General features: G+C 34.1%; 1 protein-coding gene across 1 annotated transcript in view; it reads right to left on the bottom strand.

Moving 5' to 3' along the window:
- LOC143046333 (solute carrier family 38 member 10-like) overlaps nucleotides 1–27,652 on the bottom strand; it is a 113,863-nt gene that overhangs the window by 23,544 nt on the left and 62,667 nt on the right. The window contains exons 5-8 of the mRNA XM_076219440.1: nucleotides 8,751–8,844; nucleotides 8,280–8,420; nucleotides 6,041–6,162; nucleotides 270–372 (exon numbers count right to left, since the gene is read on the bottom strand). Of these exons, the coding sequence (XP_076075555.1) occupies nucleotides 270–372; nucleotides 6,041–6,162; nucleotides 8,280–8,420; nucleotides 8,751–8,844 (460 nt within the window). The remainder of the gene's footprint in view (nucleotides 1–269; nucleotides 373–6,040; nucleotides 6,163–8,279; nucleotides 8,421–8,750; nucleotides 8,845–27,652) is intronic.

Below are 27,652 nucleotides of genomic sequence, written 5' to 3'. Positions count from 1 at the left end.
GCAGGTAGAAATATAACATTAACTATTGGAAAAGGATTATCATGATGGGTACAGTGTAGTTCAAAAACTCAAATTAGTATATTGATTGTTGTATAATATCAGGAAGTCGCTTCCTATATAACCATACTGATTTGATGGAAGAGCCCCTGAGTTAAACATTTTAAAATTCATGAGTAATTTCCTTTCATTAAGGACTTAAGTTTGTGTATGCATCAATTCACTCTTAGAAAGAATTACTTCCCTTAAATAATGTTGTAGAAGTTACTCACAAGTAAATAAGCACAAGTACACATATTAACAGCACTGCCAACAATAGAGTTCATTCCTGTCAGTGAAGGATCCACCAAGGAATCATACAATATAAACAGCTGCCTGAAATACACAAAATAAACAATAAGAGTTCATTCCTGTCAGTGAAGGATCCACCAAGGAATCATACAATATAAACAGCTGCCTGAAATACACAAAATAAACAATAAGAGTTCATTCCTGTCAGTGAAGGATCCACCAAGGAATCATACAATATAAACAGCTGCCTGAAATACACAAAATAAACAATAAGAGTTCATTCCTGTCAGTGAAGGATCCACCAAGGAATCATACAATATAAACAGCTGCCTGAAATACACAAAATAAACAATAAGAGTTCATTCCTGTCAGTGAAGGATCCACCAAGGAATCATACAATATAAACAGCTGCCTGAAATACACAAAATAAACAATAAGAGTTCATTCCTGTCAGTGAAGGATCCACCAAGGAATCATACAATATAAACAGCTGTCTGAAATACACAAAATAAACAATAAGAGTTCATTCCTGTCAGTGAAGGATCCACCAATTGCAAGGAATCATACAATATAAACAGCTGCCTGAAATACACAAAATAAACAATAAGAGTTCATTCCTGTCAGTGAAGGATCCACCAAGGAATCATACAATATAAACAGCTGCCTGAAATACACAAAATAAACAATAAGAATTCATTCCGGTCAGTGAAGGATCCACCAAGGAATCATACAATATAAACAGCTGCCTGAAATACACAAAATAAACAATAAGAGTTCATTCCTGTCAGTGAAGGATCCACCAAGGAATCATACAATATAAACAGCTGCCTGAAATACACAAAATAAACAATAAGAATTCATTCCTGTCAGTGAAGGATCCACCAAGGAATCATACAATATAAACAGCTGCCTGAAATACACAAAATAAACAATAAGAGTTCATTCCTGTCAGTGAAGGATCCACCAAGGAATCATACAATATAAACAGCTGCCTGAAATACACAAAATAAACAATAAGAGTTCATTCCTGTCAGTGAAGGATCCACCAAGGAATCATACAATATAAACAGCTGCCTGAAATACACAAAATAAACAATAAGAGTTCATTCCTGTCAGTGAAGGATCCACCAAGGAATCATACAATATAAACAGCTGCCTGAAATACACAAAATAAACAATAAGAGTTCATTCCTGTCAGTGAAGGATCCACCAAGGAATCATACAATATAAACAGCTGCCTGAAATACACAAAATAAACAATAAGAGTTCATTCCTGTCAGTGAAGGATTCACCAAGGAATCATACAATATAAACAGCTGCCTGAAATACACAAAATAAACAATAGAATTCATTCCTGTCAGTGAAGGATCCACCAAGGAATCATACAATATAAAAAGCTGTCTGAAATACACAAAATAAACAATAAGAGTTCATTCCTGTCAGTGAAGGATCCACCAAGGAATCATACAATATAAACAGCTGCCTGAAATACACAAAATAAACAATAAGAGTTCATTCCTGTCAGTGAAGGATCCACCAAGGAATCATACAATATAAACAGCTGCCTGAAATACACAAAATAAACAATAGAATTCATTCCTGTCAGTGAAGGATCCACCAAGGAATCATACAATATAAACAGCTGCCTGAAATACAGAAAAAAAACACAATAAGAGTTCATTCCTGTCAGTGAAGGATCCACCAAGGAATCATACAATATAAACAGCTGCCTGAAATACACAAAATAAACAATAAGAGTTCATTCCTGTCAGTGAAGGATCCACCAAGGAATCATACAATATAAACAGCTGACTGAAATACACAAAATAAACAATAAGAGTTCATTCCTGTCAGTGAAGGATCCACCAAGGAATCATATAATATAAACAGCTGTCTGAAATACACAAAATAAATAATAAGAATTCATTCCTGTCAGTGAAGGATCCACCAAGGAATCATACAATATAAACAGCTGTCTGAAATACACAAAATAAACAATAAGAATTCATTCCTGTCAGTGAAGGATCCACCAAGGAATCATACAATATAAACAGCTGACTGAAATACACAAAATAAACAATAAGAGTTCATTCCTGTCAGTAAAGGATCCACCAAGGAATCATACAATATAAACAGCTGCCTGAAATACACAAAATAAACAATAAGAATTCATTCCTGTCAGTGAAGGATCCACCAAGGAATCATACAATATAAACAGCTGACTGAAATACACAAAATAAACAATAAGAGTTCATTCCTGTCAGTGAAGGATCCACCAAGGAATCATATAATATAAACAGCTGTCTGAAATACACAAAATAAACAATAAGAATTCATTCCTGTCAGTGAAGGATCCACCAAGGAATCATACAATATAAACAGCTGACTGAAATACACAAAATAAACAATAAGAGTTCATTCCTGTCAGTGAAGGATCCACCAAGGAATCATACAATATAAACAGCTGTCTGAAATACACAAAATAAACAATACAGTTCATTCCTGTCAGTGAAGGATCCACCAAGGAATCATATAATATAAAAAGCTGCCTGAAATACACAAAATAAACAATAAGAGTTCATTCCTGTCAGTGAAGGATCCACCAAGGAATCATACAATATAAACAGCTGCCTGAAATACACAAAATAAACAATAAGAGTTCATTCCTGTCAGTGAAGGATCCACCAAGGAATCATACAATATAAACAGCTGTCTGAATACACAGAATAAACAATAAGAGTTCATTCCTGTCAGTGAAGGATCCACCAAGGTATCATACAATATGAACAGCTGTCTGAAATACACAAAATAAACAATAAGAGTTCATTCCTGTCAGTGAAGGATCCACCAAGGGATCATACAATATAAACAGCTGCCTGAAATACACAAAATAAACAATAAGAGTTCATTCCTGTCAGTGAAGGATCCACCAAGGAATCATACAATATAAACAGCTGCCTGAAATGCACAAAATAAACAATAAGAGTTCATTCCTGTCAGTGAAGGATCCACCAAGGAATCATACAATATAAACAGCTGTCTGAAATACACAAAATAAACAATAAGAATTCATTCCTGTCAGTGAAGGATCCACCAAGGAATCATACAATATAAACAGCTGCCTGAAATACACAAAATAAACAATAAGAGTTCATTCCTGTCAGTGAAGGATCCACCAAGGAATCATACAATATAAACAGCTGACTGAAATACACAAAATAAACAATAGAATTCATTCCTGTCAGTGAAGGATCCACCAAGGAATCATACAATATAAACAGCTGCCTGAAATACACAAAATAAACAATAAGAGTTCATTCCTGTCAGTGAAGGATCCACCAAGGAATCATACAATATAAACAGCTGCCTGAAATACACAAAATAAACAATAAGAGTTCATTCCTGTCAGTGAAGGATCCACCAAGGAATCATACAATATAAACAGCTGTCTGAAATACACAAAATAAACAATAAGAGTTCATTCCTGTCAGTGAAGGATCCACCAAGGAATCATACAATATAAACAGCTGTCTGAAATACACAAAATAAACAATAAGAGTTCATTCCTGTCAGTGAAGGATCCACCAAGGAATCATACAATATAAACAGCTGCCTGAAATACACAAAATAAACAATAAGAGTTCATTCCTGTCAGTGAAGGATCCACCAAGGAATCATACAATATAAACAGCTGCCTGAAATACACAAAATAAACAATAAGAGTTCATTCCTGTCAGTGAAGGATCCACCAAGTAATCATACAATATAAACAGCTGTCTGAAATACACAAAATAAACAATAAGAATTCATTCCTGTCAGTGAAGGATCCACCAAGGAATCATACAATATAAACAGCTGCCTGAAATACACAAAATAAACAGCTGCCTGAAATACACAAAATAAACAATAAGAGTTCATTCCTGTCAGTGAAGGATCCACCTAGGAATCATACAATATAAACAGCTGTCTGAAATACACAAAATAAACAATAAGAGTTCATTCCTGTCAGTGAAGGATCCATCAAGGAATCATACAATATAAACAGCTGCCTGAAATACACAAAATAAACAATAAGAGTTCATTCCTGTCAGTGAAGGATCCACCAAGGAATCATACAATATAAACAGCTGCCTGAAATACACAAAATAAACAATAAGAATTCATTCCTGTCAGTGAAGGATCCACCAAGGAATCATACAATATAAACAGCTGCCTGAAATACACAAAATAAACAATAAGAGTTCATTCCTGTCAGTGAAGGATCCACCAAGGAATCATACAATATAAACAGCTGCCTGAAATACACAAAATAAACAATAAGAGTTCATTCCTGTCAGTGAAGGATCCACCAAGGAATCATACAATATAAACAGCTGCCTGAAATACACAAAATAAACAATAAGAGTTCATTCCTGTCAGTGAAGGATTCACCAAGGAATCATACAATATAAACAGCTGCCTGAAATACACAAAATAAACAATAGAATTCATTCCTGTCAGTGAAGGATCCACCAAGGAATCATACAATATAAACAGCTGCCTGAAATACACAAAATAAACAATAAGAGTTCATTCCTGTCAGTGAAGGATCCACCAAGGAATCATACAATATAAACAGCTGCCTGAAATACACAAAATAAACAATAAGAGTTCATTCCTGTCAGTGAAGGATCCACCAAGGAATCATACAATATAAACAGCTGCCTGAAATACACAAAATAAACAATAAGAGTTCATTCCTGTCAGTGAAGGATCCACCAAGGAATCATACAATATAAACAGCTGCCTGAAATACACAAAATAAACAATAAGAGTTCATTCCTGTCAGTGAAGGATCCACCAAGGAATCATACAATATAAACAGCTGCCTGAAATACACAAAATAAACAATAAGAGTTCATTCCTGTCAGTGAAGGATCCACCAAGGAATCATACAATATAAACAGCTGCCTGAAATACACAAAATAAACAATAAGAGTTCATTCCTGTCAGTGAAGGATCCACCAAGGAATCATACAATATAAACAGCTGCCTGAAATACACAAAATAAACAATAAGAGTTCATTCCTGTCAGTGAAGTATCCATCAAGGAATCATATAATATAAACAGCTGCCTGAAATACACAAAATAAACAATAAGAGTTCATTCCTGTCAGTGAAGGATCCACCAAGGAATCATATAATATAAAAAGCTGCCTAAAAAATAGACAAAATACATTATATTTTATTTTTTTTAAACAAAATAATGGTTCATATTATATAAAAGCAAAAGGATTCTAAGGTTGTTGTTTCTTTCGGGTTGTTCAAATAAACTTTCAATCTCAAATATTCACCTCTATCATTCAAAATAAAATTCTAATTCCACAGTTCCTTAATTCTACTGCCAAGTCAATAATCCATTTTGAGCAAATATAAACAATTGCTTTACTTTTGTCATTTTGGGGCCTGTTATAGCAGACTATACAGTATGGGCTTTGCTCATTGTTGAAGGCTGTACAGTGACCTATAGTTGCTAATTTCTGTCTCATTTGGTATCTTGTGAAAAGTTGTCTCATTGCCAATTATACCACATCTTTTTTTATATAAACATACACATTCTTGCATGTAGTATGAAAACTGAAGTACTGGTACTTAAGTTTTTATGTGTTAGTCCAAATATGTAATTAGAGGTTCATAACTCAACAATTAGAAATAATTTTGCTTTAAAAGCAAACTTGACTCTCAAATAAAAAGAAGCTTACAATGAGCTTACGTTTGACATCCAAAGGCAAAAGAAAATATTGGTAAACATTTAAACAGTCCATCGGTCTTCCATAGATATACTTTGGAGTACCAGTTAGCTGCTAATAAATTTGGTAATGATAACGTCACAATCTGGAAAATAAAATATTACAGAAAAATTAGTCAATATTCTTGTGGTTGATGTTTACCGTATATATATCATTTTATTTATATTACCTACATTAAATTGTGTATATATTAAGAATGTGATTAAAATCTTTAAAACATTTGGCAACATTCATACTTGCTATATATCTAACAATATCTGTCTACAAATGTTATCTAAATTAAGGAAAATTTAAATAAATAACTACAGGTCCACCCTAAATTCATTGGATGTTTGATGTGTCCTCATTGATATTTTACATGTTTTAGTCTAAGTTACCTGATTTTTTACATTAGTTGTAATTTGATTAGCTGTCAGTAACTGTGAGTACTCTCAGATCTGTACTTAAAGTGTCTTGTTGTTTTTTGGATGTATAAGTACCTGTGCATGTCCAGTTTGATTGATGTCAGACTTTTCAACTGATTTGTATAGTTTTTTCTTATGTTGTACTGATACACCACTGTGCCAGGTTAGATGGAGGGTTGAGCGCTCACAAACATGTTTAACCCCACCACATTCTTTATGTGCCTGTCTCAAGTCAGGAGCCTGTACTTCAGTGGTTGTTGTTGTCTATTCATGTCTGTAACATTTGTTTTTTTAGTAAACTGTTTTGTTATAAATTAGGCTGTTAGTTTTCTATTGAATTGTTTCATATTTTTCATGTCAGGACTTATTATAGCTGACCACACAGTACAAGTTTTTCTCATTGTTTAGGCCACGGTTTTTTTATTTGTTGGTTTACGGATCCGCCGACCCGATTTTGCCGATTTTCAGAATAAAAATAAAATTGACTTTTCATGCTTTTTTATTCCCGCCGACCCTTATAAATGCATTATCCCTGAAAAATAATTAAAATCTTCCCTTTTTATGAAATGAAATGCATTAATCATTAACAAAGTTGATAACACTTTCTGTTGCAAAAAATAAAGCTTCCAATTTACGTTTCTAAAAATAGACAAATCAATTATAACTGACCTTGAAATGTCTGTTGCGCAAATAATTTTGCGGAACGAAACCTGTGTTTAAAACCAATAACAAAATAAGATCGTTTCCCTTATTTGTCATCAGTCCGTAAGATGCATCATCTCAGAGAAATAGACTTTTCCAAATGTGGACAGGTGGAATACATCAATTAAAGTACTGAATATTAACAAATCATTTGAAATTTTCTTGTTTCATGGATAACAAAAAATATCGACCATTGGGATAAAAACCGGATTGCATGACAACTGATAAACCCGATTTTGTCGTTTTTCCAGTGGACGAGTCTATTATGTTTTTCGACACAGGTGTTGAAACTTATTTTTGTACGACGTTTTTACATTTTTTTTCTTTATCAGTTTTTGTGCTTGAAGATCATTATTCACCAAGTTTTCTGGAATTGATTGAGAGCTACGCGAATCTGTTTTTCTTGTTTGTGAAATGACGTAATTTCGTCTTTGTCCGTGCAACCCCCCCTTTTTTACAGGAAATTATTAAACGATGTCATGCGATGTTCATGATCACTGATCAATAATATTTCATCGAACTTAATGTTAAGAAATGATGACAAAACAGCATATTAGACAAACATTTTGTTAGTAAGGTGAAGTATATATTTATTTTGCATATTTTTTCTGTTTTGAAAGATATTTTTTTTCTTTTTTTTCCGACTGACCGACCCGACTTTTTTATGGAAAAAATCCGTAAACCAACAAATTAAAAAACCGTGGCCTTAAGGCTGTACAGTTGCCTATAATAGGACTTCTGTGGCCGAGTGGTTAAAGTAGTCAAACAACTGTTTGGTTAGCCTGTCAGCACTAAGAATGAGAGTTGGAATCCTGCACATGGTAATTCCACTCCATTCATAATTGACTAGGAGTTTAACCTTTCCTACCAAAGGTCATGGCTCTCTCCAGGCACTCAGACTTTATCCACCAATAAAAAATGACTGCCACAAAAGAGCACAAAAGTATTATTTAATAAAAAAATAAATCAGTCAACTAATAATTATTATCTATACTTACATACACAACAAAAACAGCATAAAATATAATACAAAGAGTGCTAGCTTTACTGATGGAGTTTAGATTCCTCAGAAGTCCTAAAGGTAGTCTATACTTACATAAACAACAAAAACAGCATAAAATATAATACAAAGAGTGCTAGCTTTACTGATGGAGTTTAGATTTCTCAGTAGTCCTAAAGGTAGACCTACTCCTAGACATGTTAATATTATCAGTCCGGTCCTCAGACTACTGCTATTCTGAAAATAGAAAAAAAGTGTTGTGTAATCGATCATAATTAAGGTTACGGTAATTCTAGAAATAATTGAGTGCATTTAGCAAAAAGGTTTCTTTATTGCAATTTCAGGAAAAGCTACAAACAATAGAATATAAGTTCTAATCAATGGGATCCTCAAGTCGTCACATTTTTAGCATTAATAAAAATTGCAATAACTTCTGTATTTATCATTAAATAATTTATTCATTAGATTTATAAAACTTTATAATTTTTCTAAATCAAGGGTAAAAAAAATATTTTTGTTCAAAATCCCAAAGATTATACTGAGACCTACATTGTCCTAGATACTAACCTCTATTCCTGTAAATTTTGATATGATTGCTGGTCCGAGATCACCAATAATTACAACCTGAGCTACTAACGTTCCCATCTGTAGACCTATCATACTAAAAGAAAAAAAGTAACATGCAGTCATTTCAAATTATAAAAGTAAACATTATGTTCTCTTATTGTAAGGAATGTGTTTTTATTTTTTAAAAGCATAGCAATATGTTTTAGTAATTAAGGTCTTTCCTTTTACAAAAGGGAAAGACCTTACTGTATTTCTTCTGTTTATTATTATTAAGGTCTTTCCTTTTACAAAAGGGAAAGACCTTACTGTATTTCTTCTGTTTATTATTATTATTCTTCCGCCAAACTTTGACGAAGTTAGCAGCCTAAACCGTAAGACGTGTCGCTTTCATGTTCACACTTTGTATCGGTGTCATGAATACCTATCTGGAACTCACCCTGTTAGTCAAAATATTTTGTCGGTTCGGAGTAATCCCTCCGAAACCAAAAAACCTTGTTATCGTTCCAACACCGTAACTGTAATAGGTAGAAAAAAAACAAAGGGTGAAATTTGTTCAGGACCAGACCCCAGTTCTTCGTTACATTTGGATCGAAAAGATTCAACGACTCATTGGTAGGGTTATGCCCCTATGAAAATTAACCGGTGTCGGTGGACCACCAAAACTCAGAAACCGTAAGTCATAGAGACCTAGGATCTTCACCATTCATCATCAATTCATGTATCTTTGAAAAATACCTCAAGGTCAAATTTGTATGTTGACCTTGACCTTTGACCTAACACCTTGTTATGGGATAATCTCAGAAACCATTATACTTACAGAAGTTTTAAATAGTGGAAAATGTTTGGGTCAACATGGCGCAACTTTGTTACATTTTGACCGAAGAGATTTGACCTTTTTTTAAGGGGCATAAAGCCTGTTTTATGTTTCTGAAAAGACAAAATCAGCTTTTTCTATATAACCAAAGGTCCTAGACCCATAGGGTCTTCAACAATGACATTTGGGACTAATGACCTTGACAAAGGTCAAAAGGTCAAAGGTCAAGGTTATGTTCCAGATAGCGAATTTAGTGTTTTTAACCTTACATAAAGGATTTTTAGTGTGTTTTTGAGCTTTTTAAGGTTGACCTTGACCTTTTCAATACATTCTATGTCTGTTGGAACATGTATTTTACATTCCAAAAGGAAAGACCTCTCAATTGTTCAAGAACAATTGACAGTTTAATTATTATTATTATTATTATTATTATTCTTCCGTCAAACTTTGACAAATTTAGCCGCGTTAACCGTAAGACGTGTCGCTTTCATATTCACACTTTGTATAGGTGTCATGAATACCTATCCGGAACTCACCCTGTGAGTTGAAATATTTTGTCGGTTCGGAGTAATCCCTCCGAAACCCAAAAACCTTGTTATCGTTCCAACACCATAACCGTAATAGGTAGAAAAAAAACAAAGGGTGAAATTTGTTCAGGACCAGACCCCGGTTCTTCGTTACATTTGGATCGAAAAGATTCAACGACTCATTGGTAGGGTTATGCCCCTATGAAAATTAACCGGTGTCGGTTGGCCACCAAAACTCAGAAACCGTAAGTCGTAGACACCTAGGATCTTCACCATTCATCATCAATTCATGTGACTTTGAAAAATACCTCAAGGTCAAATGTGTATGTTGACCTTGACCTTTGACCTTACACCTTGTTATGGGATAATCTCAGAAACCATTATACTTATAGAAGTTTTGAATAGTGGAAAATGTTTGGGTCATTAAGGCGCAACTTTGTTACATTTTGACCGAAGAGATGTGACCTTTCTGTAAGGGGCATAACCCCTGATTTAGGTTTCTGAAAAGACAAAATCAGCTTTTACTACATAACCAAAGGTCCTAGACCCATGGGGTCTTCAGCAATGACATTGGGGACTAATGACCTTGACAAAGGTCAAAAGGTCAAAGGTCAAGGTCATGTCCCATATAGCGAATTATGTGTTTTTGACCTTATTTAAAGGATTTTCAGTGTGTTTTAAAGCTTTTCAATACATTCTACGTCTATTTGAACATATATTTTACATTATAAAAGGAAAGACCTCTCAATTGTTCAAGAACAATTGACATTTTAATTATTATTATTATTCTTCCGTTAAACTTTGATGAAGTTAGCCTCTGTAACCGTAAGACGTGTCGCTTTCATGTTCACACTTTGTATCGGTGTCATGAATATCTATCCGGAACTCACCCTGTTAGTCGAAATATTTTGTCGGTTCGGAGTAATCCCTCCAAAACCCAAAAACCTTGTTATCATTCCAACACCGTAACCGTAATAGGTAGAAAAAAAACAAAGGGTGAAATTTGTTCAGGACCAGACCCCGGTTCTTCGTTACATTTGGATCGAAAAGATTCAACGACTCATTGGTAGGGTTATGCCCCTATGAAAATTAACCGGTGTCGGTTGACCACCAAAACTCAGAAACCGTAAGTCGTAGACACCTAGGATCTTCACCAATTATCATCAATTCATGTATCTTTGAAAAATACCTCAAGGTCAAATTTGTATGTTGACCTTGACCTTTGACCTAACACCTTGTTATGGGATAATCTCAGAAACTATTATACTTACAGAAGTTTCAAATAGTGGAAAATGTTTGAGTCATTACAGCGCAACTTTGTTTCATTTTGACCGAAGAGATTTGACCTTTCTTAAGGGGCATAACCCCTGTTTTAGGTTTCTGGAAAGACAAAATCAGCTTTTATTATAAAACCAAAGGTCCTAGACCCATGGGGTCTTCAGCAATGACATTGGGGACTAATGACCTTGACAAAGGTCAAAAGGTCAAAGGTCAAGGTCATGTCCCAGATAGCAAATTTAGTGGTTTTAACCTTATATAAAGGATTTTTAGTGTGTTTTCGAGCTTTTCAAGGTTGACCTTGATCTTTTCAATACATTCTACGTCTGTTGGAACATGTATTTTACATTATAAAAGGAAAGACCTCTCAATTGTTCAAGAACAATTGACAGTTTAATTAAGGTCTTTCCTTTTACAAAAGGGAAAGACCTTACTGTATTTCTTCTGTTTATTATTATTATTATTATTATTATTATTCTTTTTCCGCCAAACTTTGACAAATTTAGCCGCGTTAACCGTAAGACGTGTCGCTTTCACGTTCACACTTTGTATCGGTGTCATGAATACCTATCTGGAACTCACCCTGTTAGTCGAAATATTTTGTCGGTTCGGAGTAATCCCTCCGAAACCCAAAAACCTTGTTATCGTTCCAACACTGTAACCGTAATAGGTAGAAAAAAAACAAAGGGTGAAATTTGTTCAGGACCAGACCCCGGTTCTTCGTTACATTTGGATCGAAAAGATTCAACGACTCATTGGTAGGGTTATGCCCCTATGAAAATTAACCGGTGTCGGTTGACCACCAAAACTCAGAAACCGTAAGTCGTAGACACCTAGGATCTTCACCAATCATCATCAATTCATGTATCTTTGTAAAATACCTCAAGGCCATATTTGTATCTTGACCTTGACCTTTGACCTAACACCTTGTTATGGGATAATCTCAGGAACGATTATACTTACAGAAGTTTTAAATAGTGGAAAATGTTTGGGTCATTATGGCGCAACTTTGTTACATTTTGACTAAAAAGATTTGACCTTTTTTTAAGGGGCATAACCCCTGTTTTAGGTTTCTGAAAAGACAAAATCAGGTTTTACTATATAACCAAAGGTCCTAGACCCTTGGGGTTTTCAGTAATGGCATTGGGGACTCATGACCTTGACAAAGGTCAAAAGGTCAAAGGTCAAGGTCATGTCCCAGATAGCGAATTTAGTGTTTTTAACCTTATATAAAGGATTTTTAGTGTTTTTTCGAGCTTTTTAAGGTTGACTTTGACCTTTTCAATACATTTTACGTCTGTTTGAACATGTATTTTACATTACAAAAGGAAAGACCTCTCAATTGTTCAAGAACAATTGACAGTTTAATTAAGGTCTTTCCTTTTACAAAAGGGAAAGACCTTACTGTATTTCTTCTGTTTATTATTATTATTATTATTATTAAGGTCTTTCCTTTTACTAAAGGGAAAGACCTTACTGTATTTCTTCTGATTATTATTATTATTCTTTTTGTTCCGCCAAACTTTGACGAAGTTAGCCTCCGTAACCGTAAGACGTGTCGCTTTCATGTTCACACTTTGTATCGGTGTCATGAATACCTATCCGGAACTCACCCTGTGAGTCAAAATATTTTGTCGGTTCGGAGTAATCCCTCCGAAACCCCAAAACCTTGTTATCGTTCCAACACTGTAACCGTAATAGGTAGAAAAAAAACAAAGGGTGAAATTTGTTCAGGACCAGACCCCGGTTCTTCGTTACATTTGGATCGAAAAGATTCAACGACTCATTGGTAGGGTTATGCCCCTATCAAAATTAACCGGTGTCGGTTGGCCACCAAAACTCAGAAACCGTAAGTCGTAGACACATAGGATCTTCACCAATCATCATCATTTCATGTATCTTTAAAAAATAGCTCAAGGTCAAATTTGTATGTTGACCTTGACCTTTGACCTAACACCTTGTTATGGGATAATCTCAGAAACCATTATACTTACAGAAGTTTTAAATGGTGGAAAATGTTTGGGTCATTATGGCGCAACTTTGTTACATTTTGACCAAAGAGATTTGACCTTTCTATAAGGGGCATAACCCCTGTTTTAGGTTTTTGAAAAGACAAAATCAGCTTTTACTATATAACCAAAGGTCCTAGACCCTTGGGGTCTTCAGTAATGGCATTGGGGACCAATGACCTTGACAAAGGTCAAAAGGTCAAAGGTCAAGGTCATGTCCCAGATAGCGAATTTAGTGTTTTTAACCTTATTTAAAGGATTTTTAGTGTGTTTTCGAGCTTTTTAAGGTTGACCTTGACCTTTTCAATACATTCTACGTCTGTTGGAACATGTATTCTACATTAAAAAAGGAAAGACCTCTCAATTGTTCAAGAACAATTGACAGTTTAATTATTATTATTATTCTTCCGCCAAACTTTGACGAAGTTAGCAGCCTAAACCGTAAGACGTGTCGCTTTCATGTTCACACTTTGTATCGGTGTCATGAATACCTATCTGGAACTCACCCTGTTAGTCGAAATATTTTGTCGGTTCGGAGTAATCCCTCCGAAACCAAAAAACCTTGTTATCGTTCCAACACCGTAACCATAATAGGTAGAAAAAAAACAAAGGGTGAAATTTGTTCAGGACCAGACCCCGGTTCTTCGTTACATTTGGATCGAAAAGATTCAACGACTCATTGGTAGGGTTATGCCCCTATGAAAATTAACCGGTGTCGGTGGACCACCAAAACTCAGAAACTGTAAGTCGTAGAGACCTAGGATCTTCACCATTCATCATCAATTCATGTATCTTCGAAAAATATCTCAAGGTCAAATTTGTATGTTGACCTTGACCTTTGACCTTACACCTTGTTATGGAATAATCTCAGCAACCATTATACTTACAGAAGTTTTAAATAGTGGAAAATGTTTGGGTCATTACCGTGCATTTTTGTTACATTTTGACCAAAGAGATTTGACCTTTTTTTAAGGGGCATAAAGCCTGTTTTAGGTTTCTGAAAACACAAAATCAGCTTTTATTATATAACCAAAGGTCCTAGACCCTTGGGGTCTTCAGTAATGGCATTGGGGATTAATGACCTTGCCAAAGGTCAAAAGGTCAAAGGTCAAGGTCATGTCCCAGAGTGGGAATTTAGTGTTTTTAACCTTATATAAAGGATTTTTAGTGTGTTTTCGAGCTTTTTATGGTTGACCTTGACCTTTTCAATACATTCTACGTCTGTTGGAACATGTATTTTACATTACAAAAGGAAAGACCTCTCAATTGTTCAAGAACAATTGACAGTTTAATTATTATTCTTTTTGTTCCGCCAAACTTTGACGAAGTTAGCCTCCGTAACCGTAAGACGTGTTGCTTTCATGTTCACACTTTGTATCGGTGTCATGAATACCTATCCGGAACTCACCCTGTGAGTCGAAATATTTTGTCGGTTCGGAGTAATCCCTCCGAAACCCAAAAACCTTGTTATCGTTCCAACACCGTAACCGTAATAGGTAGAAAAAAAACAAAGGGTGAAATTTGTTCAGGACCAGACCCCGGTTCTTCGTTACATTTGGATCGAAAAGATTCAACGACTCATTGGTAGGGTTATGCCCCTATCAAAATTAACCGGTGTCGGTTGGCCACCAAAACTCAGAAACCGTAAGTCGTAGACACATAGGATCTTCACCAATCATCATCATTTCATGTATCTTTAAAAAATACCTCAAGGTCAAATTTGTATGTTGACCTTGACCTTTGACCTAACACCTTGTTATGGGATAATCTCAGAAACCATTATACTTACAGAAGTTTTAAATGGTGGAAAATGTTTGGGTCATTATGGCGCAACTTTGTTACATTTTGACCAAAGAGATTTGACCTTTCTATAAGGGGCATAACCCCTGTTTTAGGTTTTTGAAAAGACAAAATCAGCTTTTACTATATAACCAAAGGTCCTAGACCCTTGGGGTCTTCAGTAATGGCATTGGGGACCAATGACCTTGACAAAGGTCAAAAGGTCAAAGGTCAAGGTCATGTCCCAGATAGCGAATTTAGTGTTTTTAACCTTATTTAAAGGATTTTTAGTGTGTTTTCGAGCTTTTTAAGGTTGACCTTGACCTTTTCAATACATTCTACGTCTCTTGGGACATGTATTTTACATTAAAAAAGGAAAGACCTCTCAATTGTTCAAGAACAATTGACAGTTTAATTATTATTATTATTATTATTATTATTATTATTCTTCCGTCAAACTTTGACAAATTTAGCCGCGTTAACCGTAAGACGTGTCGCTTTCATCTTCACACTTTGTATAGGTGTCATGAATACCTATCTGGAACTCACCCTGTGAGTCGAAATATTTTGTCGGTTCGGAGTAATCCCTCCGAAACCCAAAAACCTTGTTATCGTTCCAACACCATAACCGTAATAGGTAGAAAAAAAACAAAGGGTGAAATTTGTTCAGGACCAGACCCCGGTTCTTCGTTACATTTGGATCGAAAAGATTCAACGACTCATTGGTAGGGTTATGCCCCCATCAAAATTAACCGGTGTCGGTTGGCCACCAAAACTCAGAAACCGTAAGTCGTAGACACCTAGGATCTTCACCAATCATCATCAATTCATGTATCTTTGAAAAATACCTCAAGGTCAAATTTGTATGTTGACCTTGACCTTTGACCTAACACCTTGTTATGGGATAATCTCAGAAACCATTATACTTACAGAAGTTTTGAATAGTGGAAAATGTTTGGGTCATTAATGCGCAACTTTGTTACATTTTGACCAAAGAGATTTGACCTTTCTGTAAGGGGCATAACCCCTAATTTAGGTTTCTGAAAAGAGAAAATCAGCTTTTACTACATAACCAAAGGTCCTAGACCCATGGGGTCTTCAGCAATGACATTGGGGACTAATGACCTTGACAAAGGTCACAAGGTCAAAGGTCAAGGTCATGTCCCAGATAGGGAATTATGTGTTTTTGACCTTAGTTTGATGATTTTTAGTGTTTTAAATGTTTTTAAGGTTCACCTTGACCTTTGACCTTTCAACTTGTTAGTCGATATCTCAAAAACAGTTAATCTTACAGAAATAGTAAACAGTGAAAAATGTTTAAGTGACTGAGGCACAACTTTTTTACATTTTGACCAAAAGGATTTGACGTATTCTTAAGGGGCATAACCCCTGTTAACGGTTTCTGAAAAGGTAAAATTAGCTTTAACCCTTGAACGAAAAGTCCTAGACCCATGGGTTCTTTTACAATGACATTGTTGACAAATGACCTTCACAAAGGTTACAAGGTCAAAAGCCAAGGTCATGTCCAAATTATCGAATTTGTTGTTTTTGTCATTTTTTAACGGTTTTGTGTGTGTTTGAGAGCTTTTCAATGCATTCTATGCCTATTGGAACATGTACTTTACATTTCGAAAAGGAAAGACCTCTCAATTGTTCAAGAACAATTGACATTTTAATTATTAGGTCTTTCCACTTTTCCGTGGAAAGACCTATTGGATTTCTTCTGATTATTATTATTATTATTATTATTATTTTTTTTCTTCCGCCGACTTTTTTTTCCTTCACAGTTTTTTTGTTTGGCAAGATGTCGCTTAGACATATGGTATATGATATCGAACAGTTATTACGCTTTTGTAACTGACACCGCGTACCCAAAATCTTTTCAATGTAAGAGTTATCTCCCCAAACACTGTTTTTCTTGTTATCGCTTAATATTCGCAACCGTATAAGAAACGGACAAATTTATTTTACCAAATTACTCGTTATATCCTCAGGATGATTTGATTAATTTTGACCGAATCTATACGGAGACTCCATATGAGAGTTATTTCCCCTTTTATATTTGATATAAGTGATATGCATTTTTAACTGGAAAACAATAAGTGTTAGAGGCCTAGAATCTTTTGATTTGAGGTCCTTGGTCCAAAAAAATGAAAATGAGGTCAAGGTCAAAGGTCAAGGTCATGATCAAAATTTTGATTTTGGCTTGTTATCTCTTTTTTTCAGAAATCATATAAGATATCGACAAAATATTTTGATAAAATTGTTAGTTACGACATGTCGTAACACATAAATTTTAGTCGAAAGGGTATGTAGACATATGACGCGAGTTTTCCCCGTTTATATCTTATATCATACGTATGGTAATATAACTCATTAACAATATAAAGAAGAGGACTACAGTCTTTTGATTTGAGATCCTTGGTCCAAAAAAATGAAAACAAGGTCAAGGTCAAAGGTCAAGGTCATATTTTAGATTTTTATATGTCTTTGATTTCCCTATAATTCTCGAATGGTTATAGAAACAGAAAATTTACATAGTGAAAAATGATTGGTACTTCAAGGGGCAACTTTGTTACATTATGACTGTATTGGTTTTACCATTGTGAAAGGGACATAATCCACATTGATGGTTTGTAAAAAGCCATTATTAAGCTTAACTCTTAAACAAAAGGTCCTTGACCCATAGGGTCTTTTGCAATGACATTGTAGAGCAATGACCTTGACGAGGTCACAAGGTCAAAGGTCAAGGTCATGTACAAAGAGGCAAATTATGTGATTTTGGCACTATTTAAAGAGTTTTATGTAGATATATGAAGATGTGGTGTGAGTACCAATGAGACAACTCTCCATTCAAATAACAATTTAAAAAAAGTAAACCATTATAGGTCAATGTACGGCCTTCAACACGGAGCCTTGGCTCACACCGAACAACAAGCCATAAAGGGCCCTAAAATTACCAGTGTAAAACCATTTAAACGGGAAAACCAACGGTCTTATCTATATAGAATAAAAAAACGAGAAACGAGAAACACGTATAAATTACATAAACAAACAACTACTGTACATCAGATTCCTGACTTAGGACAGGTGCAAACATTTGCAGCGGGATTAAACGTTTTAATGGATCCAAACCTTCTCCCTTTTTCTGAAACAATAGCATAACATCACAACATAGAAAAACACACGATAAAATATCAATTGGCAGGCTTAACTCAATCAAAAAACGTACATTAATACACAATGAACGAATACATTTGTTCTGCGATAACTGAATGCAAATGCACAGTTAATAAAATATCAGGGACAAACCTTCAAGGCCAAAAAGCAAACAAACAAGTCCAAACAAAGCCATGTGTTTGAATGCCAACCAGCCAACCAACCAACCAACCAACCAACCAACCAACCAATCAATCAATCAAACTATCAATCTATCAATCAATCAGTACATGCATGTATTTTTCTGTCTCATGTGTTTAATATAGGGTTCAAGATCTTCTGTTTCTTTTTCGCTTGTTTCAATTGACTGCCAGCAACTATATATAGCTGGGGCTCCCTCCTTGGTATCTTTAAAGAGAGAGCTTTCAACACTTTCTATCTAATCTGTGCAGACCCCCATGGCCATTTGCCAAGTAAGTCAAATTATGCCGGACGGGAGCCGATGTTTGTTTGGATGTTTGACAGTGTATGACAAAAGTAGTTCTATGTTTTTCCTATATGGTGTTATTAACTGTGTTGCACGATGACAACCAACCTGAGCATTAGGAGTGTTGTTTATTATTGTTAATTTCTGTGTCATTTTTGTGTTTCTGTTACCAGAGTATATATTGGTATGATTGTTCATATAATACATTTCTCCATCAACAAATGCACATGCAAAAATGGAACAACTAAATAGTCAACAAATAGTATTCACCACATTGGAAAAAGCAATAAGAACATTCCTGTCAAACTGATAAAAATGAAACCATCATTCAGTGGCGGATCCAGGGGGGTTGGGGGTGGACGATCAATGCATTTGAATGGGGACATGCAGTTGGAACCTCTCCCCCTCTTTGTCCTGGAACTGGATTGGGGTATCGTATTTCAGTTTTTCGTTATTCTGAAAACCTACATCCATACCCTTGAAGGTGTATATCACCTTAATGAACATTTATTCAACTGGAACAGAAATTATGGCATGATAAAAGATAGACAAAAGATGCCAAAGGACATTCAATGTTACATGTTGGTACGAAATAGCAGAGGTACGAACGGACCTGATACCTGGACAAGGTACGAAAATACCTCACTACCATTTCCTGTGTTGCTGCATGTACGATTTTGAGATTCTTACCTTATAACCAGATAACCTTCATTCATATTTGCAATAACGTTGAAAGGTAGACTTCGAGCTGTATCGAACAGATTATTATACGAGCTGTTTTGAATAGATTATCCAAGTATACACCACGTATACACATTCGAAAAATAAAAGAGATCGAGAGTATCATCATTCACCGTTTAACAGGTAAACATACATGTACATGTAGGCCTACATTGCCATTGACATAACAATTTATATACATGAGTCGACTTCACCAAAGTAAGGATAAACACAAACACTTGTTTCTAATTTGGCAGATCGACCTCTCAATGACCAAAAGTGCCTGTGAGGCTAAATTATTTGACAAGATACTTCATAATTTCATGTAATTCTGCCCTAGTCCAAATAATACACCTTATCGCTATTTGTCCGCCATTACTGGATATCACACAGGTTCCCGTAAAATTTTGACGTCAGAAAACAAAATATCTGACGCCACAATGGAAAAGTGATTGTTGTATGCGTCAAAAGTTCAAGCGGCCGGGTCAGCCTGCAGATAAGGCTAATAGCGATAAGGTGTATTATGACTTCTAGAAAAGCTATAATGTTTTTTTTCTTTGACGCCTTACATCAACCGGGTAAACCCAGGAAGGTGTTAAAGCAAAAACTTTAAATAGCCTTCCAAGAGGTTATAATTATTTTGACTAGTCATTGCCGGTATTGGGTCCGTTCGGCTTAATAGTTAACATGTTCGCCCTGAGTCTGTTAGCCCTGAGTATGTTTGCCCATAGAGTCTGTTCGCCCTACTTAAAAAATATTAATATTCAGGGATTTGAAGTTGAATAAACTTATTCAGACATTTCTTTGGTACATGTACATTGTATATATTCTTGAAATTTATGGAAACATGGAAATATTTAATAGTTTACGGCTTGTTTAGGATCATTGATTGTTCAATGACAAAATAATTCGGATCACTGATTATTGTGAAACTTGTCTTTTGATCATGTTGATGGATTAATAATAAAAACAAACTATTTGTTTTTATAAAATATTCAGCTTGAAATTAAGAATATAAACCAAAGAAATGTCTGAATAAGTTTATTATATATATTCAAAATATCTCTCAGACTAATCGCAGTTATACTGCATACATTAATTCATGATGCAATTATTTTGTTAACAAATATCAATACAGATTATTATTACATTGGTTGCAATGAATTACATTTTTTCCCCAGTGAAATAAAAACTGATATTTATCTCATGCGCGCATCGTAAATTAATATGTTATTTGGTCACTCGTAACTCGTTGAATATTTTTCTCTATTTGAATTCTTCGATTACTTATTCTATAAATACATTGTATTCTAGTATTCTACTCTCTTGACTCTGCAAATCAAAGGGAAAATGATAAATTGATTGCAGCAATATTAATATTCTGTCATTTTTCAACAAATTTTCACATATTCATGATATTTTGTTCAAATACTTTTAAAAAATTATGCGACTAGACAACAATTAAAAAAAAAAATCAATGCGAATGGACCCTGTTCGAACAGGTATCAGGGCGAACAGGTACTAGGGCAAACTTGAATCAGGGCCAACAGTCCCGGATTCATCACCGGCCCTGAAATAATTTGCCTTCTAAAGATGAGTCTGTATGTCTTTGTTAGAAGTAACTATTATAACATGTACCTGATTTGAACCCTGTACAGTTGTGCATTCATCACACAATTATATTTGTTTTCATTCCTGTTATTATAAATACATGATAGTTTTTGGTCATTTTTAACTTGGCGTGAACTGGTTGACCCTATACATGTAGTCCAAATCAATGCAAATAATTATGACATGTAATGTCTTCTAAGGCTATTAATAATTATACTTTTTTCTTCGATGCCTTACATCCACGTCATAATGCTGAACTCATATTTGCAGTTTGAATTTTAGGCCTTTTTTTTTTAATTAGTTGGTTTACGGATCCGCCGACCTGATTTTGTTTAAAAGTGAAATAAAATTAAAATTTTGATTTCGTGTTGTTTTTTATTCCGCCGACCCGATTTTTCGAGTGCTGTGAATAAAAAAATCCAAGGCGTTCCAAAACGTTTTGTCTGTGTCAATAAAGCGTTTGTAGTGAACGGCGTATTTTGAAAAGCTTCGAAATGACGCAGACGAATTCAAAAACCCAACGAGGGAGGACCATGGATTCTGACGGCTTCATCTACTTTCAGTTGAATATTAAATAGATGCTAACAAATTTCTTGTCTGTACAAAATATATATTTCTTCATCAGCATGATAGGATCATGAACACAGTTGATTATCAAACATTTCATAAATCAAAGAAATTTGTTTATGTCAAGTATATTGTCCTCAAAAGATTTTTGGGTCAAACATGCACATATATTCATACGTGAAGACCACGTGCACCTTAAATGTGATGGTATTGTGTTCACCTGGAGAGTGAGAGATCTTGGGTTTGAACCTTGACCCGGTCAAATCAAAGACTTAAAAATTGGTATCTGCTGCTTCTTCGCCAAGCACGCTGCAATTGCAATTATTAAAGGAGTCAGAATAATGTGTTTGGGTAAGGTAACATATCTTTGGGGGAACTGTTACCTTGTGAGCTAGCACATTTAAATTCTGGCTCAGTGTGTCAGTTTAGCATTTCATTTCTCATTATCATATTCTCATCCTAATTATGCATCTGATTAGCCACTAGACATTAAACAACAATTGACCATCCATCCATCAAATGCAAAGCATATCAAGATAAGAGCTAAACTATTTCTCCTCCTCAACCCCTGTAATGTCATGAATGAACAGCATTTTTTTTTTTTTTTTTCCTCCGACTCAAATTTTTCAGAACAGTTATACGTGAACAAAAAAAAAATCTACGATTGCTATTTTATTTTTATTTTTTTTACCTCCTCCGACCCTAACCTTTGACACTAGTTGTCCGTAAACCAACTAATTAAAAAAAAAAGGCCTTACAGCTTTATTAAAATGTTTAGCTGATTTCTCCATAAAATCAGCGTCCTTTTACTTTTAGGAGTATAAAATATATTTTGCATTAACAAACTCAGTAAAATTTTACAGAACATTCCAAACAGTCAGGGGTACTACTTATACAAGTTAATTTTATTTACTTGAAGAAGTAAAAAAAGATATACACATATAACATGTATAAGTAAATAAATAATGTTTGAATAATCTCCCCTTAATTTTCTCATAAATTTACTTGTATAAGTTTACTTTTACAAAAATCTTCTCCTCTGAAACTTCTGGGCCAAATTAAACCAAACTTGGCTACACTCATCCTTGGGGTATTTAGTTTTAAAATTGTATCTGGTGACCAGGCCAATCAACCAAAATGGCCGCCATGGCTAAAAATAGAACAACAATGTAGCAGTAAAATTTAGATTTTGGCTTATGTCTCTGAAACCAAAGCATTTAGAGCAAATCTGAAACGAGTAAACTTGTAAATCAGGTAAAAATCTATCTGCCCTGAAATTTTCAGATGAATCAGACAAACCGTTGTTAGTTTTTGGTTATTACTTGTATCTTGAATATGATTATAGATAGAGATAAACTGTAAACAGCAATTATGTTCAGCAAAGATGTAAGATCTACAAATAAGTTAAACATGACCAAAATGGTCAGTTGACCCCTTAAGGAGTTATTACCCTTTATAGTCATTTTTTAACAATTTTTCATATCTTTTTGTACTCTTTTACAAAAATATTCTTCTCTGAAACTACTAAGACAAATTTAACCAAAACTGTCGTCAATCTTCATTATGGTATCTTGTTTTAAAATTGTGTCCGATGACCCGTTCGCAAACCAAGATGGCAGACATGGCTAAAAATAGTACATAGGGTAAAATGCAGTTTATGGCTCGTATCTCTGAAACCCAAGTTTTTAGAGCAAATCTGACAAGGGTAAAATTGTTTATCCGGTCAAGATCTATCTGCCCTGAAATTTTCAGATGAATCGGAGAACCCGTTTTTGGGTTGCAGCCCTAAATTGGTAATTTTAAGGACATTTTGGCATTATTATACGACCGCAAAAATTGAAAAATTTTTGGTCCTATATTGGTATCACATTGGTGTCGTCGTCTTCGTCGTTGTCGTCCGAAGACATTTGCTTTTCGCACTCTAACTTTAGTAAAAGTAAATAGAAATCTATGAAATTTAAACACAAGGTTTATAACCATAAAAGGAAGGTTGGGATTGATTTTGGGTGTTTTGGTTCCAACAGTTTAGGAATAAGAGGCCAAAAAGGGCCCAAATAAGCATTTATCTTGGTTTTCGCACAATATCTTTAGATAGAGATAAACTGTAAACAGCAATTATGTTCAGCAAAGATGTAAGATCTACAAATAAGTTAAACATGACCAAAATGGTCAGTTGACCCCTTAAGGAGTTATTACCCTTTATAGTCATTTTTTAACAATTTTTCATATCTTTGACGGGACGTATTATGGTATACAAATGTCCGGTGTCTGTCCATCTGTCCGTCCGTCTGTCCGTCCTTCCGTCTGTCCGGCGTAAACATGTCGCACCGTAACTTGAGAACGACTCATCCAAATTTCATGAAACTTAAAATAGTTGTTTCTTATGATGGTCAAATGATCTGTATACTTTTTGGTGAAAATAAAATAAAAACTTTTTGAGTTATGGCACTTTGTAACTAAAACAGGGGTGTGTTTTTTTCACATATCGCACCGTATCTCAAAAACGATTCTTGATTATGGCTTAAAACTTTAAAAACTTCTTAGTTATATTAATCTAAATATCTGTATACTTTTTGGTGATGATTCAAAATTTTATTTTTGAGTTATTGAGTAATTTTGTAAAAAAGGGGGAGGGTTTTTTTACATGTCGCACCATATTTTAAAAACGATTTATGATTATTGCTTAAAACTTTACACATGTCTTTGTTATATTAATCTAAAGATCTGTATACTTTTTGGTGATGATTCAAAATTTCATTTTTGAGTTATTGAGTATTTTGTAAAAAAGGGGGAGGGTTTTTTTACATGTTGTGCCGTATCTCAAAAACAATTTATGATTATTGCTTAAAACTTTACACACTTCTTTGTTATATTAATCTAAAGATCTGTATACTTTTTGGTGATGATTTAAAACTTTATTTTGGAGTTATTGAGTATTTTGTTAAACAGGGGAGGTTTTTTTTACATGTCACGCCGTATCTCAAAATAATTTATGATTATTGCTTAAAACTTTACACACTTCTTTGTTATATTAATCTAAAGATCTGTATAGTTTTTGGTTTTGATTCAAAATTTTATTTTAGTGATGTTTAGTTTTTTGTAAAAAAAAAACAGGGTAGGGGGTTTCACATGTCCCGCCGTGTCTCAAAAACAATATATGGTTATTGCTTAAAACTTTCTCAGAAACTATTTATGATTATTGCATAAAACTTCCACACAAGACGTCGTGCGTATCATGCGCTCATGGCACAGCTGTTAATTAATATTTGGTCCCGGTTAACAAGTTGGTCCACATTGAGGTCTAAAGGGTCTAAAATTTAACATTATTTGATTTCATCAAAAATTGAATTCTTGGGGTTCTATGATATGCTGAATCTAACCATGTATTTAGATATTTGATATTGAACCATAATAGGTAAATGTCCAATTTAAAAATTTTTATTTTTTGAGTTTAAGTTCTTAGACCACATTCATTCTGTGACAGAAACCTATGTTGTGTCAACTATTTTATCACAATCCAAATTCAGAGCTGTATCAAGCTTAAATGTTGTGTCCATACTTGCCCCAACTGTTCAGGGTTCGACCTCTGCGGTCGTATACAGCCGCACCCTGCGGAGCATCTGGTTGGTTATTATCTTGAATATTATTATAGATAAGAGATAAACTGTAAACAGCAATAATGTTCAGCAAAGTAAGATCTACAAATAAGTCAACATGACCAAAATGGTCAGTTGACCCCTTAAGGAGTCATTGCCCTTTATAGTAAATTTTTAACAATTTATTTGTTAATTTTTGTAATCATTTACAAAAATCTTCTCCTCTGAAGCTACAGAGACAAATTTAACCAAACTTGTCCGCAATCATCATATGGGTATTTAGTTTAAAAAATGTGTACGATGACCCCGCCCGTGAACCAAGATGGCGGACATGGCTAAAATTAGTACATAGGGTAAAATGCAGTTTTTTGTTCATATCTCTGAAACCAAAGCATTTAGAGAAAATCTACTGTGAATAAAATTGTTCATTAGGTCAAGATCTATCTGCCCTGAAATTTTCAGACCAATCGGGCAACTTGTTGTTGGGCTGCTGCCCCTGAATTTGTAATTTTAAGAAAATTTTTCAGCTTTTGGTTATTACAATGTATCTTGAATATTATTATAGATAGAGATAAACTGTAAATAGTAATAATGTACAGCAAAGTAAGAGGTACAAATAAGTCAACTTGACCAAAGTGGTCAATTTTTACCCTTTAGGAGTTATTGTCCTTTATAGTAAATTTTTTACAATTTTCATAAATTTTGATTTTTGGCTGATTAATGATTACAATGATTACTTGAAAAATTGTAATCAATTACAGCTGATTAATGATTACAATTACAATTACCCCAAGTCTGTTGTCAACACTGCTATATAAATAAATACATGTACTATTTACAGGTATTTCTTCAGTTTGTGTTGTTGGAGTGGCAGAGGTTCTTGACTACATTAGAAGCTGAATGTAAAACTGGTTACATTTATTTGGGAACTTATAGTTAACATTGTGGTAAGCTTATTTAGCCAATTAAGATTTCAAAGCATTTAACCACAATATCTGGGCCATGACAATGTTTACTACAGAAATTTCATCCCAAAAATTTGAAAATTAGTTATAAAATATATAGAACATAATATAAACTCATCAAATGTACAAGCAACCCTGAATTGTATTTAAAGGTTCTCATAAGCAGATTTTATTTTATTTAATAAAAGGACAGAAAATATTAAAATAAAAGTATATTGATTTTTTTTCTTTTTTTTTTCTCAAATTTGATTGAAAATGATAAAATTTGAAAGATAAACATGATAAAGTAACTTACCATGTACTGATAACACCTCTTTTTACAGGTATTTCTTCAGTTCTGACTTGTTGAGTGACAGAGTTTTTTCTTACTTTTGAATGCAACTATAAGAGCTTATTTATATCAAGAACTGAAATAGTTGTGGTAAGTTAATACAGCTTTTTCAGATGTTGAAGTAGCATGTTTAGTAACATAGTTGGCAAAAAATTCAAATACAATTATGTGTATGTTTCAAAACTTTCTTAAAGTGAAATTGCAAAATATTTCATTATAAGCAGTCAGTTTTGATTTTTTTTGGTCAAAATAAGCTTATAAACATTGATTTATTATTGAATTCATAGTAAATGGTAATTCAACTCATTCCAATTTATTCATGTGGACTTCAATGTAAACCTTAACCATGTTAACTGGGATGAGCTAAGTTTGTGCAGTTATTATATAGGAAAGAGAAACTAGGCAGCCACTGTGAAGATTCCTTTTTTTTTTAACTTGTTCAATCACAAAACAAATCAAATACAGTTAAAAGGATTATATATAAAAAAAGAAGATGTGGTATGATTGCCAATGAGACAACTGTCCACAAGAGACCAAAATGACACAGACATTAACAACTATAGGTCACCGTACGGCCTTTAACAATGAGCAAAGCCCATACCGCATAGTCAGGTATTAAAGGCCCCAATATGACAATGTAAAACAATTCAAACGAGAAAACTAACATATTTGTTAATTAATATTATGACATGAAATCAAACCTAGAAAAATTGTCGATATACTTATATCATTGCCTGTGCTTGCCTGTGTATTAATATTTATGTTAACATCATGACATATTTGCTATGCAAATTTTTAGAGATCTTCTTGCAGTTACCTCCATGGTCTCTACTCTATGTATATATTTTTTATTCTGATAAACCGCTTTTTCATTTATAAGCTTAGATTTTAAGATGTATAAATTTATAAGTTACATGCACTTACAAATATTATAATGGTTTGTGAATTTTTATCTAGTATATAAGTATTTATACATTTCTGATGTAAAAAAGTTACATTTGAGGAGATAATGATAATCATGGTAAAATGATACTTAAGTGTCCAAATATTACTGAATCA

The sequence above is a fragment of the Mytilus galloprovincialis genome, chromosome 9, assembly GCF_965363235.1.
Source record: "Mytilus galloprovincialis chromosome 9, xbMytGall1.hap1.1, whole genome shotgun sequence".
Classification (NCBI taxonomy): Eukaryota; Metazoa; Mollusca; class Bivalvia; order Mytilida; family Mytilidae; genus Mytilus; species Mytilus galloprovincialis.
This window is presented reverse-complemented; position numbering and strand designations above follow the sequence as displayed.